General features: G+C 37.0%; 1 protein-coding gene across 5 annotated transcripts in view; it reads left to right on the top strand.

The window, feature by feature from the left end:
• The window catches only part of LOC309868706 (uncharacterized protein), a 207,670-nt gene that overhangs the window by 64,390 nt on the left and 126,009 nt on the right, over nucleotides 1–17,271 (top strand). For all 5 annotated transcript variants that reach the window (XR_014313802.1, XR_014313803.1, XR_014313804.1 and 2 more), the window contains one exon: nucleotides 10,201–10,270. Coding sequence is in view for 1 of the 5 variants with exons in the window: in XM_082738818.1 (XP_082594944.1) it covers nucleotides 10,201–10,270 (70 nt within the window). In the remaining 4 variants the exon portion in view is untranslated. The remainder of the gene's footprint in view (nucleotides 1–10,200; nucleotides 10,271–17,271) is intronic.

Below are 17,271 nucleotides of genomic sequence, written 5' to 3'. Positions count from 1 at the left end.
TATTGAGTTGTATGAGTTCTTTATATATTTTAAATATTAACCTCTTTTCAGATATATGACTTGCAGATATTCTCTCCCATATAGTAGGTTCCCTTTCATCCCTTTCATTTGATGGAGACCATACCTTTTTTTTTCTTTATGGAAAAAATAGGAATTTAATAAGAATTAAATTTCTTATCATTTTAATCATAAATTTTCTGATACTTGTACTATGTCCTGGCTACTGAAAATGTGATTCTTGAATTGGCCACACTTGCATCACCTCTAAGTTTGTTAAGTGTAGGCTCTTAGGGCACATGTGAGAGCTACTGAACTAGAATATGCATATATCAGTCTCTCCAGATGAGTATGTGCACATGTAATTTAATAAACAGTGTTGGAAGATATAAGGTATCACAGCATAGGACTTTTCAAATGTGTTTGAAAAGTCATCAATATGAGAATCTGAATCATTCGGGTTAGCATGATGGTTTGGTGATGGCAATGTAGTGGTAGTGATGGTTTATGAGTTTGTAAAAATCATGGCCCTTGGCCTCACCTCAGAATCTACAAAAATGTAATATACATGTTTCTGTTTAACGTGTTGTACAAGTGATTTTTAGTCTTACAGAAGTTTGAGAAGATTCTAGGTGAAGTGTTCTACCTCTGGAGCCTGATTCCCTCAGTTGCCTCATTTATAAAATGGGATAATGAGAGTACCCATCTCTTTGACATACAGATCTGTTAGGATTACAGGAGTTATGTTACACATTGCTTGCTGCCTAGTCATCATATGGTAATGTTAGCTGTTAACAGCTGTAACATATATTTGATTTTCAAATGCACATCTGCCTTATAAAGTTACTGACAATAGTAGCCACATGGTAAATATTATTTTTACTTAATTTATTTGCTTCTTCTCTATTCTTTTGCCCAAACTGTAATTGTGATTTTTTTCCCTTTCTCTGTTTCTTCTCTGAGACTGTTTTTCTTAGTACTGTTTGCAGTATCATAGTTTTTAGCATAAATTCCATGATAAATTTGGTTACATGGAAAATTTGCTGATTTCAGTAATAAAAGAGATAAAGGGCAGCAGGGCACAAAAAGACAATACCATGACCCTGAGAGAAGAAGTGTGAGGAAGACAGTATATAGATAATAAAAGGTTTTGTAGCCAGTTTGGGAAGATAGCCACAATTCAACAGGCCTTTGGAGTCAGCTGTATAAAATGAATTTTCAAAGCCACCTTGTCATGGCAACTAACGGTCTGGATTGTTCTTCAAATCTGACTTTAGTGTGCCCTGAAATAAATTTCTCTGAAATTCTTTTTAAAGCCCAAGTATTTCAATCCTAAAACTTTAATATTACTAAATGGTTAATTGTTTTAAAAATCACGATTTCCAAATGGAAATAATTTGTGAGCACAGAGAAGGAAAATTCAAGATATGTTTTGGTAGAGCTCGGGAAGCAGTTTTATTAAAGCGGGAGGTTGAACTTTAAAAGAGTAGATTGAATTAAAATATGTCATTTGTATCACTTCCTTTTGAAAGATATGACTAGGTTAACCTTGCATCTGTAAGAAAATACAAACTCTGTTCTGCACCAGAAAGGTCTCTTGGAAGGATTCTTGCCTATATCTTTTCTGACTTAGCACCAGCTACCTAGTTCACTACTCCAGCCAGGTCTTCCTGCCATTCCTTGAACACACTGTCTAGAACTTACCTGTTACATAGGTGGATGGATAAATGAATGAATAGTGGTTGAATAAATGGTGTAAAAATTAAATAATGTTTTGGTTTATTTTTTCTTTAAGGTTATGCCTATGGAATAAACTTTGAATAAAATTTTTTAAAAAAAGTGCTAGTAAAAACAGCAGACTTGGTAGGGTTGGGTAGCTTTGTCTATATAACTCTGTTATTTTTCCCTATAGATTCAGGTTCCTCTTCTACCAACTTGAGTCACAATTTCCCATCCTATAAAATAAGTCGCTTTCATTTAATCACTTGCCTTCAGAAAGAAGCATTTGCATAAATCACTTATTCCTTGATATTTTACATTGAAAACTCAGCTTAATTTTCAAGAGAGACTAAATCTATACCTAAGTTCATTTCAATTGGATTTTTTTTTATTAATTTGGGCAAAAACGCAAAGATACCTTCTTTTTTATTAACTAAATTTATGGAAGATTTGAATTGACAACTGAAACATTATTTTAGTGTTCTTTGGTTATTTTTTTAATCAACGGCCTCTACTTTGGCATCTTTAAAAATGTTTAAACATAGAGACTTAAGTTGCTCCCCCCCCCCAAAAAAAAAAGTCTTGGTTTAGCTTTGAATGAATCCAGAAATACCAGTGAAGTATTTGCTTCTACCACAAGGAGATACTTTATAATATCCAATTTTATTTGACTGTCTTTTCTCCTTAACTTAGAATTAATCCTCCTAGTGGAAGACCTGGTTTGGAGACAAGGTAGATAAAAATAATCATTTTGCTTGTTGGACCAGTTGTTTATTAAAAAAAATGATTATATAAACACAACTGGGCAATCATTGCTGAAGTTCAAACTAAGCATGGTGAGTCTCTAGAACTTCCCTTGCAGAACAGGCAGCTGGCCAGGGCAAGGGTGTGTTTATCCACAGAATACTATACCTACAGAAAATGTTCACATGTCACTGAAAACTTTTTTATGCTGCTGTCCTGTAGTTGGACACCACAGATACAAATTAGTGAGACTCTGTAAACCAGATGTTCTTACTCTGTGGTAACATTTAAGTGGTCTGTGGGTGAATGTTTGAGGGTCCTGGAAACCTCTGAAATTGTACACTAAATTTCAGAATAATTAGAATATGCATTTTCTTGGAAGGGAGTCTATAATTATTATAAGATTTTCCAATATCTCCAATATCTCTGTAATTGCTTCTGCGTCAAATGTGGTTTACTTGACTATATTCCTCACTAGATTTTAATCATGACCAAATATGAGACTTACTATTGAAATCCTAGTACCAAGCTCTGTACTTAGTACAGAAAAGGCACTCAGTGTTGATGAGTATGTGAATAAATGAATGTATGGTTGAGAGAATAAACAAATGGAATGTATCATCTGTTGCTAGTATCCAGTGTCTTGTTATGATGGTAGGGCCCTTCCATTCAACTTTTTCCTTGGCTCGGAGGAAGGATTATCCCCTGATTATTTGCTCAAAGTGTTTTATGTCTGAGTCCACTCAATATAGTGTTTATGCTCCTAAAATTTCTATAGTAGAGCTAAGAATAACTTTTAGCATATTGTATAGTAAAATCATCTAAATTCTTGTTCTCATGAGAATTAACAAAGTTAATGAAGTATTCCAAAGATCTCTCCAAAACTGTTCTTTTATATTTTTGTATTCTTTCTTTGTAAAAGAAACATGCTTTTTCATTTTTACCATTTTAACCCATCACTAAATTGACAGTTGATTTGATGTAATAAACAGTACATGATGAAAACACATGTAATATAATTATTCTAAAATATTTCCAACACTCACTATTTGATTGATAGCCCACAAATTTAATGAGGACTTGATAATGGGACTAACTGGGAACCAAAGTGCATTTTTAGGTTTTTCTCTATATTGCAATTCAAAAAAATTTGTAAAACAACATTTGATACTGAACTGTCTTGCCAGTTCAGTAGAAACTTTGTAAGTCTGACAGGAGAAGTGTATGTGTATTTAGGGGAAAGGAAGGTTTAGAGTAAATACTTCTGGTTAGACCCAGGCTCATATCCAGACTTGGAGGCTTTCAATGACACATTAATTTCTTCATGATGAAGTAGTAAGACCAATTTTTGGTTTGCCCCATTCTCCTCAGCTGTGGAGATGAACCAGTTCTAACAGAAAACTGTACACTTCTATTGTAGTGTACAGACACTAATGGGGAACTGGGTATACAAAATTTCTTAGCCTAACTATATACTAAGAATTATAAATAAATTCAAGTCTTAGGGCTAAACCATCTGCCACATATCTTCCAACTGTTGTACTTAATGCAGAAAAAACAGAATTATAGGTAAGCGCCATTTGCATAGAAAGGAATAAATGGTGTGCTGAAAGATTAGGTATTCTCTCTCTCTCTCTCTCTTAAGATTTTATTTATTCATTTGAGAGAGAGAATACCAACAGGGGGAGAGACAGATGGAGAGGGAGAAGCAGACTCCCTGCTGGGTTGGGAGCCCGACATGGCGCTTAATCCCAAGACTTGGACATCATGATGATCTGAGCTGACCTTTAACCATCTGAACCACCCAGGTGCCCCAACTCTCTCTCTCTCTCTCTCTCTTTTTTTTAAGGTGGTATTTATTTGAGATAAAGCATGAGCTTGAGGAGGAGGGTAGAGGGAGAGGGAGAAACAGACTCCCCACTGAACAAGGAGCCTGTCGTGGGGCTCAATTCCAGGACCCTGTGATCATGACCTGAGCCAAAGTCAGACACTCCACTGACTGAGCCATCCATGCACCCCAGGTATTTTCTCTTAAGCTGTTTTTTGAGTCAAAGAAATGATTACCTTTAACCATAGAAGATTTTTTTTCTTCTTTCAAAACCATTGGCATAAGGCATTTTAGTACAGTAATTCAGTTGTGCTTTCATTTATCTAAAATAACACAAAAAGATATATCAACCAAGATTGTTAAAATATGTTAAAGCATCTGTTGTGAATAGATTATGCCATTTCCCCCACTTTGTTTCTACTATCTGTTTTATTAAGAGGCAATACAACCAAAGATCTCAATTTTTGTTTTTAGACAAAATGAATACTTTGAACATAGAAACAACCTTCCTAAGATTTAGTGTACATTAGTGGATTTTTAAAACTATTTTTGAAAGCAATTGTGGCAAGGCATGCTGATTCTTTGTCATAATTTGTTGGTTTGAAATCTCAATGTGAGTATAAAAGCTAAGCAAAAAGAATAAGATGAAGAAACCCACAAAAACTGCTCTGCTGGAGAATATAGAGTTAGAAAGTTGGCCCAGCACCCATGACAAAAGAATCCAAGTCAAAAGAAAATTATGCTGGGGGTGCCTGAGTGGCTCAATGAGTTAAAGTCTCTGCCTTCTGCTCAGGTCATGATCCCAGGGTCTTAGGATTGAGCCCTGCATCAAGCTCTCTGCTCAGTACGGAGCCTGGTTCCTATTCTCTCTCTGCCTGCTTTTCTGCTTACTTGTGATCTCTGTCAAATAAATAAATACAATCTTTATTTTTTTTATTTTTATTTTTTTTAAGATTTTATTTATTTATTTGACAGAGAGAGAGATCACAAATAGGCAGAGAGACAGACAGAGAGAGATGAGGAGAAGCAGGCTCCCTGCTGAGCAGAGAGCCCAATACGGGACTCGATCCCAGGCCCCTGGGATCATGACCTGAGCCGAAGGCAGAGGCTTAACCCACTGAGCCACCCAGGCGCCCCATAAATACAATCTTTAAAAAGAAAAAAAAAAAAAAAAGAAAATTATACTGACCTGAAATATACAATTAGCTTTGTGACCACGAATTAGCACGATTTTTAAATTTTCATGTGAGCAGGGACTTTTAGCTCAGGGAGAAATGTTAGGCCTTAACTAATTCTTTCCTTTAGTTTATGAAAGAGCAAATTCAAATGAAGAAATGTGTGGACAATATTTGTCTATCCAAGATCACATCCCTATTTAGGGTCTGAACTAGAACTGGAATCCTGAATTCTTTACTCCACATCTTTACCACAGTGCACTACTTTTTGTGAAAATGTGTTTCTATTGACATCTATGGTAAAATACATGAAGGAAATCCTCGGAAAAGTCTCCAATGTTGTTGACTTGTTATTTATCTAATGTGTATAACATATTATTCCCAAACTTGGTTAAAACAAAAATTATTTATTATCTTAAAGTTTATGTGGAAGAGAAATCCAGGTGCAACCCAGCTGGATCCTCCCTTTCAGAGGATAGCACAAGGCTGCAATCTAGGTGTGGGTCAAGGCTGTAGTCCTCTCAAGGCTCAGCTGGGGGAGGATCTGCTCCTAGGCACACTGCCATGGCTTCAGTCCCTCACACTGAACAACTGTTGCTGTCCCTTGGAGGCTGCCCTCCATTCCTTGCCACAGGGCTGCTCATAAAATGGCAGCTTGTTTCACCAAAGTGGGTAAGCAAGGTGAGCCAGAGAAAGAGCATAAGTGAGAGAGAAGACGTAGTTTTTCAATCAATCTCGCTGTATTCTCTTTATTAGATGCAAGTCCCTAGATCAGCTCATATATTGGGGCATGAACACCAAAAGGTAGGGATCCCAAGGGGCTGTTTTAGATGCTGCCTATTACACTGACCAAATTCCACTGCTTTATGCTCTTACAGATCATAGTTGCCTCAGCAGGACTTCCATGATTGCACTAGCACATGAATGGAAATGTAGATTGAGGAAAAGGCAATAGGGAGTGTCTTTGGCCACTGTCCTCATTGGCATGATTTTTCATTAATGGCTCATATTCCTTGACTGCAAGTTCCGTGAAGGTAGATGTTATGTCCTGCTAACCCTTGTCACCATCCCTGCCCCCAACAGGGTATTTCTAGGATCAATTAGAGTCAATGGCACTAAAAGTTATAAGATTTTTTGAATATTGTTTCCAAAGAAAATTAGCCTTTCATACAGGTCCCTGTTGGGGGCAGAAATATGCATAAAATCAAAAGCCAAAAGAAATAAAGGCAGTTTCATAACCTTTATGAATTTTTTGGTGCCCTGTTTCTTTATATAGCAGACATGCTACGTAGTGTATTCTCATACACCAAACCTCATGAGCATGACATTTATGCTTAAAGAACACATCACTTCTTTAATCACTCACTCACTCCACTAATCAATCAGTGCAGAGATCTTAAAGACTTGTGTGTTTTCAGATTCAGTCAATGCTTTAGGTGGTCCACAAGTTAAATGTACAAAATGTTCCCAGAGGTAAAAGAACTTTCTATCTAGTCTGTGAATCAGGACTAATACGTGAAAAAGCAAAGGCTGTTGTGTTTAGATTTTAAGTGTGAAATGAATGGAAAGGACAAAAAAAGGGTGAAGAGGGAAGATAATTTTCAGTTATTTTCAATCAATGAAGGCTTTGCAGCATTTCTGGTAGTTCATCTATATCTTCCAAGATGGCAGGATTTAGGTGATTAAGGAGGGCTGGGACACAAGAGCATTTTTTGACAAAAATACTGTGGACAGCAAACAGGCTGATGTAGACACTCAAGAGGAATAATGAAAAAAAAAAAAAAGCAATGTTTAAAGGAGATGCAGTAGCATTGACTTTCACACTTGTTTTATTTTGAAAGGCAGAAATGTAATGGTCAGGAAAACTTGTTTGTTTGAAGGCCTTTAACTCCAGCTTATCTCTAACAGGCAGAGGATAGTAAGGCCAACCCTTGGTAAATTTTGAAAGGAGTGCCTAGATTCTCTAGTATGTTTCTGAATTATGATTGCATGAAATTTTCCTCTGAATTAGCGCACTGAAGTTCTTTTGATTCAGATTATTTCATCTTCATCCTTCTTAGATTTTAGTTATTTGAGAAAGCAGATAAAACAATTTAGACTGAGAAGTGAATGACTGATATTTCTGGAACTCTCCTAAAGTGTTTACATTAAAGAAATAAAAGTAGGGGTAAAAGAAGGGGTAAAGTGCCATTTATTTCTTTGTGAAAATGAAAACTTACCTAGTGTTCTGCAGGTTTGGGAAGGAAGCTAATCTGTGTGCATCTACTTCTTTTTAACTTTGTTTCCTCTTAGGGGCCTCATAGCAGTGTCTGTCTAGTCCACACATCATAGCTTCTCCATGTAGTTGAAACCAACTGTACTTTCTTCACCACCACTGTTACAGGTCCCTACTTTGACCAAGAGCCAGGTATAGAATAGTTTGTGAGTGAAGTAAGGGAGAGTGCACTGGAGGGTGGATTAGCTTGCTCTGGCTGTCATAACAAAATACCACAGCCTGGGTGGCTTCAACAACAGAAATGTATCTTCTCACAGTTCTGGAGGCCAGAAGTCCAAGATCATGGTGTTGGCAGGGTTTCTCCTGAGGCTTTTCTCTTTGGCTTGTGGATGGCTATATTCTCACTGTGTCCTTTTGTGGCCTCTTCTCTGTGTGCTCTGCATCCTTGATGTCTCTTCATCTTCTCTTAAGGACATCTTTAGATTAGATTAGGGCTGTACCCTTATGACTTCATTTAGCTCTTATTGTCTTTCTAGTGCCCTATCTCCAAATACAGTCATATGAGGGGGGGTTAGGATTTCAATATGTGAATTTGGGGGAGACATAATTCAGTCCCTTAATAATGGATAACTTTCACTAGATAACTGCACAAGGAAGAATTTTAAAGTTATTCTGTGCAGGAAACTAAAAAAGTACAAAGTCAAGGCCCAAAGTATCTCAATGTAATAAACACTTATTGAACACTTGTTAGGGACCAAGAACAAAGTACTTTAACATTCAAAGGCAGCAAGGTCACTTTTAGACCCCTTGCTTCTTTAATCTAACAGATGAAACAGAAGAGAAATGTATAATTACAAAGTATGATGATTAATTTCATTGTGTCAATTTGGCTGAGCCACGGTGCCCAAATATTTAGTCAAAAATGATTCTGGATGTTTCTGTTAAGGTGTTTTATGTGGATGAGATTAACATAAAAATCAGAGGACTTCAAGTAGAGCAGATTGCTCTCCATAATGTTGTGTATCTCATTTCTTTAGCTGATGGTCCTGAAGGAAGAAAAGATTGACCTCTCATGAATGAGAAGGAATTCTGCCACTGACAGCCTTAGGACTTGAACTATAGAATTATAGACTATAGCCTGCTGGTTCACAGTGCACATTTTAAACTTGCAATCTTTACCAATCAAGTAAGACAGTTCCTTAAAATAAATCTATCTCTATACATATACATTCATCCTCATGGTTCTCTTTCTGTGGAAACTCTGTTGCTTCATTCAGTTGTCCTCTTCTCTGTGAGCTTCACCTGTTCAGAGTATGTCTCCTTTGGGATATAAGGGCAGATGCAAGGTGCTAGGATGTCAGTTTAATAGAACTCTGTTCAAGCCACTAACCAGAATCAGCTTAGTTGGTGAGTTTTCATACCATATGGCTTGATGTTCAAGTCTGCAATTTACAACTTTACAAAAAGTAGGATAGGTGATTGAACACCTATTTTTTCTGATCTAATTGGGTTGCCTGTACTACAGGGACTCTTCTATATGAGAGCCTGATGGGAACTGTGCATGGACATTGTATGGCACCACAAGGAGGGAGCACATATGTGATACAGCATAGGGCTGGGTCAGGAATATGCACCAGGTTCTGGTAATTTTATTTCTAAGAGTAGTATGAAGCTCTGTATCTCCAGAGCGTATTTTTTGATAGCTTACTAGTTTACAGTCTTTTCCAGTTAGCCTTCTAACCTTGCCTTAAGGGAATCAATGATAAGCATTATTAACTCCTTATGGGCATCCAGAGACTCTAAAATGCCAGGAAGAAGGTGACCTACCATATATCATGTTGCAGGCCTTGGAGAGAATGCCACTGCACAGAGCTCTCTTCTCCTGTGTTCATCCTCTGAAGGCATTCCTGGGGTCTGAAAGGTCTGTCTTTTGTTCTGTGGGAAATCTCATTGTTGTAATTTGTGGTATATAAAGAGAAAAAATAAAAATTTCTAGGGAGTATATAAATGGATGTTATATTTTTCATTCCTGAAATGACAAAGTCAACCAGTGAAGGAGTATGTTGACCTAAAACAAAATAAAAAAGAGCTTTGGAGTTCACATTACTGTGATATTGACTTTTCCCCTCCATTTGCATATAGTGCCACAGATTCCAAGGGAACTGAAGGGAATGATAAGCTCTACCTAGAGAGTATCTATATGAAGTAAGATAGGAGACCCATATTTTTACTCTTTTTTTTTTTTTAAGATTTTATTTTTAAGTAAACTCTATATGCAATGTGGGGCTTGAACTTAAAACCCCAAGATCAAGAGTTGCTTGCCTTAACTCAGCCAGTCCCCTTTATTTTTACTCCTTTAAATGAAATATATGATTATTACCTATCAAAGTGTTTTCTTTCACTTCATTGAAAGCATGAACATACTGTCTTTTAGTATTTCAGCTTTTCTCCACCTTCTCTAGCAGAGTTGCCTTCAAGGACACTGGGAAAATGTTGTTTTGTTTTTTCCTCTTGTATTCCAGAATCCTAAATTTAAGAGACCATTCTGCCAAATCCTCAGTTTGCTTATGAAAAAACAGAGCTTCAGGGAGGGTAAGTGTCTTGCCTTTCATCACACAGCTGTTTTTATTTCATTTTATGTTGTATATGTGTGCATTTGTGGCTAAAATAAGACTGTTTCTTTCCTGCACAGTGAAAAAATTCTGGGTATAAAAACATAATGGTGTTTGCTACCCTTTGTACTGCTTTCACTCAAACTTTGTCTGCTATAAATCTGGTAAATTAAAAAAAAAGTAACTGGTAGAGCCTAGTGTTGGAGTTTACTGTTCTAACTGAACTGATGGTGAAGTTGAATCAAAGCCAATCGGTGAAAGGGGCATTAGGGAATATAAAGATCTGAGTGTACTTTTCTTTAATAGAGTTCTTTCATTATTGAGGAAGTGGGAATGACTCCTGATCCCCTATCCTGTCTTCTTAAACTATTGTACATGAGATCAGAACAAGGATTTTGTTGTCAAACCCAAGTTTTAGAGCTCTCTCTCTTCTGTTTTCTTTCTATGTAACTTTGAGGAAGTGTATTAACTTTTGATGGAATGGTAACTACCTTACGGGTATTGCAAAGACTAAATGGTGGTACAATGCCTATAAAGTTCTAAGGGTAGCTTCTATTGTCCTGTGGTGATTACTTAGCAGTAATCACCATTATTCACCAATAATTCACCATTATTGGTCTTTCTCCTTCAATCTTTCTTCATATAATTTTTCTTCCTCTCTGGGTCTTTTTGGTAAAGCCTAAAATATATATATATATATATATATATATATATATATATATATATATATATATATATATATACTAGAACAAGGTATTGTTATGGTCAATGAAAAAGACAGGGAATGGGGTGTGTGTCAGGATATATGGAAGGCTCAAAAATCTATGTTTGTGGAAAAAAAAAAAGATCCCTGCACCACAATTAATGGCAGTTGTCAATTATTAAGTACTTATTTTGTGCAATATTTACTATTAAGTGTTTTATACATATTAGCTCATTTAGTCCTCATTATAAATATTATAAAATTGTTATTACTCCAACTTTTTGGACGAGGGCACTGAGGCTCAGAGAATTAGGTAATATCCTTAACATGTATTAACTGATTTGAGAATTTAGATTGAAACCCAGATATGCTGGATGTTAGGCACAAATATCCTTAATAATGATCCTTAAGAGTTATCAGGTAGAATTCTAGAATAGAAAGATGAGATTGGAAATTTTTTTTAAAGTTTAAATCATAACATGCTCAGCTATATGAAAACCACAACTTTCTCTAAGTCTTGGCCATACAGCCTCTATGATTGCTCTACTGTTGAGCTCAGGAAAAATTGCAATGATTTGTTAACAAAAAAATAAGGAGATTTCAAAAAATGATGTGGGAACAATTATATGAGGAAAACTATTTCTCACTCTAAAACAAAAATAAAGTTAGTTTAAAAATTTCATGGAACAAAAGGTATCTATGACTTTTTTTAGGAAAAAAAAACCCTTTATGATACTAGAAGAGGGACAGATTTCTTAACAAGAACAAATCTTAGAGCGCCTGGGTGGCTCAGTTTGTTAAGCAACTGCCTTCAGCTCAGGTCATGATCCCAGAATCCCAGAATCCAGTCCCGCATCGGGCTCCCAGTTCCATGAGGAGTCTGTTTCTCCCTCTCAACTTCTCCCCTCTGTCGCGGCCGGTGCAACAAATTGACCAGGAACGTGAGGGTAAGAGGATGGTGAAAAGAAATTAAGAGACAAAGAGATGGGGGCAGGAGGAACACTGAGGATGCTGTCCAACAGTGCCGATTTTATTCCACATCTTGCAAGCATTTATAAGTCAGATCACAATAGAAGGAGTAATACATCAGTATCTAGTCAGATGACCACAAGTTCCTATAACAAGTTTATATTAACTACAAGCAAACCTCGTGATGCCAGGTAGTCACGGCTAATGCCATTAACTACTATTGATACAAGACAATTAACCAGGGTTATGGGAAGTACAGGAACAACAAGGACCAACTAAGAATTCATGACCCTGACCACATTGTTCCCTTCTGTAGGGAGAGTGTGTGGGAAGTCACGTAGGTGAGCGCACAACACATAGCACAGACCCTTCCTCAGTGTTACTCAACTTTCCTGTCCTTATCCCCTTATCAAGGCGTCTGGACTGTAAAGGAGACACAAGTCAGGGCCTGATTTGATCCATGACTCCAACTGGGCCGTGGCCTCCAACACCCCTCTCATGCTCTCTTTCATTGCCTCTTTCTCAAATAAATAAATAAAACCTTAAAAAAAAAAAAAAGAACAAACCATAAAGGAAAGGACTAATGAAATTAATTGATGAAAATGATTGTTTCATGAAAAGATATTCTAAGTAAAATAAAAATAAAAGGCAAAGAAGATTTTTATAATACATATATAGGTAACTAAGTTTTATGTGCAGAACATATAGAACACTGTTATAAACAGATAAGAAAATGACAACAATCTGAAATACCTGAAAAAGAGGTAATAGTTATTATATCAGTTAGCATTATTTTTGGCTACAAGTGCCAGAATGCATCAAAATAGTAGACAAAAATTCAGTTTTTTTCCTCACATAAAGGAGTGACACAATAATCAATCAGGGTCATCAGTAATTAGGTAAAATATTGGTTGGTAATTTCACTATCATTAGGAGTCCATGGTCCTTTTCTTGAGTTGCTCTGTTGTCCTCCGCATGTGACTTCCTAGTGTCCAAGATGGTGACTCCTGTTCTGGGGATCATATTCCATATTCAAACCCATAGGAAGGGAAAGGAGAAGAGATGGGCAGTTTCCTTTACTTAGTGGGCATTTGCTATATGTCATAGACCAAATTTCTGCTTACATCTCATTGGCCAGAAAGTTGACACATGACTACACCAAACTTCTCTTAAGACTTAGAAATATAAATTTTAGTATTGTTTGTTCCAGAACTTTGAAAAATGCCGTTGGTATTTTGATTGAGATGGCATTGAAAGTATAGATTGCTCTGAGCAGCACACACATTTTAATGATTTTTTTCTTCCAATCCATGAGCATGGAATCTTTTCCCATCTTTTTATGTCTTCTTCAATTTCTTTTGTAAGTGTTGTGTAGTTTCTAGAGTATAGATCCTTCATCTTTTTGGTTAGGTTGATTCTAAGGTATCTTATAGTTTTTGATGCTATTGTAAATGGAATTGACTCCCTAATTTTTCTTTCTACAGTTACATTGTTAGTGTATAGGAAAGCAACTGATTTATGTGCATTGATTTCGTTTCCTGTCACATCACTGAATTGCTGTATGAGTTCTAGTAATTTAGGGGTGGAGTCTTTTGGGTTTTCCACATAAAGTATCATGTCATCTGTGAAGAGAGAGAGTTTGACTTCTTTGCCAATTTGAATTTTATTTTATTTCTTTTTGTTGTCTGATTGCTGTTGCTAGGACTTCTAGTTCTATGTCAAACAATAGTGGTAAAAGTAGGCATCCTTGTTGTGTTCCTGATCTTAAGGGAAAGGCTCTCAGCTTTTCTCGATTGAGAATGATATTCACTGTGGGCTTTTCACAGATGGTTTTTATGAAATTGAAGAATGTTCCTTCTATCCCTACACTCTGAAGAGTTTTAATCAGGAAAGATGATGTATTTTGTCAAATGCTTTTTCCTGCATCAATTGAGAGGACCATATTTTTCTTCTTTCTCCTTTTATTAATGTGTTCTCTCACACTGATTGATTTGCAAAGGTTGAACCCCCTTGCGTACCAGGGATAAATCCCTCCTGGTCATGATGGATAATCCTTTTAATGTACTGTTGGCTCCTATTAGCTAGGATCTTGTTGAGAATTTTGGCATGCATATTCATCAGAGATATTGGTCTGAAATTCTCCTTTTTATTGGGGTCTTTGCCTGGTTTTAGGATCAAGGTAATACTGGCCTCATAGTGAATCTGGGCATTTTCCTTCCATTGCTGTTTTTTGAAACTGCTTCAGAAGAATAGGTATTATTTCTTCTTTGAATGTTTGGTAGAATTCTCCAGGGAATCCATCAGGTCCTGGATTTTGTTTTTTGGGAGGTTTTTGATCACTGCTTCAATCTCGTTACTGGTTATTAGTCTATTCAGGTTGTTAATTTCTTCCTGTTTCAGTCTTGGTAGTTTAGAGGTTTCCAGGAAGACACCAGTTTATTCCAGGTTGCTTAACTTATTGGCATATAGTTGATAATAACTTCTGATTATTGTTTCTATTTCCTTTGTGTTAGTCATGATCTCTCCCTTTTCATTCATAATTTTATTAATTTGGATCCTTTCTCTTTTCTTTTGGATAAGTCTGTCCAGTGTTTTATCAATATTCAAATCACCTAGGAAATATTGAAAAAGAAAAACAAAGCTGGGGCATCATATTGACTCATTTCAAGCTGTATTACAAAGTTGTGATCACCAAGACAGCATGGTATGGGTACAAAAATAGACACATAGATCAAGAGAACAGAATAGAGAGCCCAAGTATGGGCTCTTGACTCTATGGTCAACTAATCTTTGACAAAACAGGAAAAAGTATCCAAAGAAAAAAGACAGTCTCTTCAATAAATGGTGCTGGGAAAATTGGACAGCTATATACAGAAGAATGAAACTCGACCATTCACTTATACCATACACAAAGATAAACTCTAAATGGCTGAAAGGCCTCAGTGTAAGACATGAATCCATCAAAGCCCTAGAGGAGAAGAGAACATAGGCAATAACCTCTTAGACATCAGCCATAGCAACTTCTTTCAAGACATGTCTCTAAAGGCAAGGGAAACAAAAGTGAAAATGAACTTCTAGAACTTCATCAAGATAAAAAGCTTTTGCACAGCAAAGGAAACACAACAAAAAAAAGAGCCCACAGAATGGGAGAAGATATTTGCAAATGATGCTATAGATCCTGGTAGCCAAGATCTATAAAGAACTTCTCAAACTCAACACCCAAAATCACAAATAATCAAGTCAAAAAAATGGGCAGAAGGGCGCCTGGGTGGCTCAGTGGGTTAAGCCGCTGCCTTTGGCTCAGGTCATGATCTCAGGGTCCTGGGATCGAGTCCCGCATCAGGCTCTCTGCTCAGCAGGGAGCCTGCTTCCTCCTCTCTCTCTCTGCCTGCCTCACTACCTATCTATCTCTCTCTGTCAAATAAATAAATAAAATCTTTTTTAAAAAATGGGCAGAAGTCAGGAACAGACACTTCTCCAAAGAAGACATACAAAGGGCTAATGAACACATGAAAAAAATGTTCATTTTCACTAGTCATCAGGAAAATTCAAACCAAAACCACATTGAGATATCCCCTTACACCAGTTAGAATGGCAAAAATTGACAAGGTGAGAAAGAAAAAATGTTGGAGAGGTTGTGGAGAAAGGGGAATCCTCTTACACTGTGGGAAGGGATGTAAGTTGGTACAGCCACTTTGGAAAACAGTGTGGAGTTTCCTCAAAAAGTGAAAAATAAAGCTACCCTTGGGACGCCTGAGTGACTCAGTGGGTTAAGCCGCTGCCTTGGGCTCAGGTCATGATCCTAGGGTCCTGGGATCGAATCCCGTGTCAGGCTCCTTGCTTAGTGGGGAGCCTGCTTCTCTCTTTCCCTCTGCCTGCCACTCTGCTTGCTTGTGCACTTTCTCTCTCTGACAAATAAATAAATAAAATCTTTTAAAAAAATAAATAAAGCTACCCTTGACCCAGCAATTCCATTGCTGGGTATTTACCTTAAAGTTACAGATGTAGTAAAAGGAAGGGCCACATGCTCCCCAATGTTCATAGAAGCAAAGTGCACAAGAGCCAAACTGTGGAAAGAGCTGAGATGCCCTTCAGCAGATCCATGGATAAAAGAGATGTGGTTCGTATATACGATGGTATATTACTCAGCCATCAGAAAGGATGAATACCCAACTTTTGCATCAACATGGATGGAACTGGAGGAGATTATGCTAAGTGAAATAAGTCAAGCAGAAAAAGTCAATTATCATATGGTTTCAATTATTTGTGGAAAAAAGGAATAGCATGGAGAACATTAGGAGAAGGAAGGGAAAAATGAAGGAGGGTAATCAGAGGGGCAGATGAACCATGAGAGACTATGGACTCTGGGAAACAAACTGAAGATTTTAGAGAGGTGGGGGTGGGGGATGGGTTAGCCTGGTTATGAGTATTAAGGATGGCATGTTGCATGGAGCCCTGGGTGTTATATGCAAACAATGAATCATGGAACACTGCATCAAAAACTAATGATGTACTATATAGTGACTAACACAATTTTTTAAAATTTATTTTTTACTTATTTTCAGCATAACAGTATTCATTGTTTTTGTACCACACCCAGTGCTCCATGCAATCTGTGCCCTCTCTAATACCCACCACTTGGTTCCCCCAACCTCCCACCCCTGCCTCCACTTAGACTATGGACTCTGAAAAACAATCTGAGGAGTTTTAACATAATGTTAAAAGAAAAAAAAAAAAAAGACTTGGAAATAAAATCTTGGCGTTGGGTAGCTATGTGCCCAACTACAAATAGAGAGTTCTATTTCTAGAGAAGTCAGCTATGGGCTGTCCCCTAGGAGGCTCTGCTAAAGCCATAAACAAAAACTTCACCAAAAGGGAAACTCAGAAGGGTCATACATATTTTAAAAGATTCTCAATTTTTTGAAAAATCAGGGGGCACCTAGGTGGTTCAGTGGGTTATGCCTCTGCCTTCAGCTCAGGTCATGGTCTCAGGGTTCTGGGATCAAGCCCCACATTGGTCTCTCTGCTTGGTGGGGAGCCTGCTTCCCCCTTTCCCTCTGCCTGCCTCTCTGCCTACTTGTGATCTCTCTCTATATATCAAATAAATAAATAAATAATCTTTAAAAAAAGGAAAGAAAACAGGAATTGGAAATGAAACTAAGTTGACATATCATTTCACACATATTAGGTCAGAAAAAGCTTTGACTCCTGAAGTAGTTGTATAGGTATAGAGCAATATAAATTCTTATTATGCTATTTATGGAACTGTCTAAATTGGTAAAAACCAATTGGCAAGCAATTTGGCAATA

Source organism: Mustela nivalis, assembly GCF_964662115.1.
Source record: "Mustela nivalis genome assembly, chromosome: 7".
In the NCBI taxonomy this organism is placed as follows: domain Eukaryota; kingdom Metazoa; phylum Chordata; class Mammalia; order Carnivora; family Mustelidae; genus Mustela; species Mustela nivalis.
This window is presented reverse-complemented; position numbering and strand designations above follow the sequence as displayed.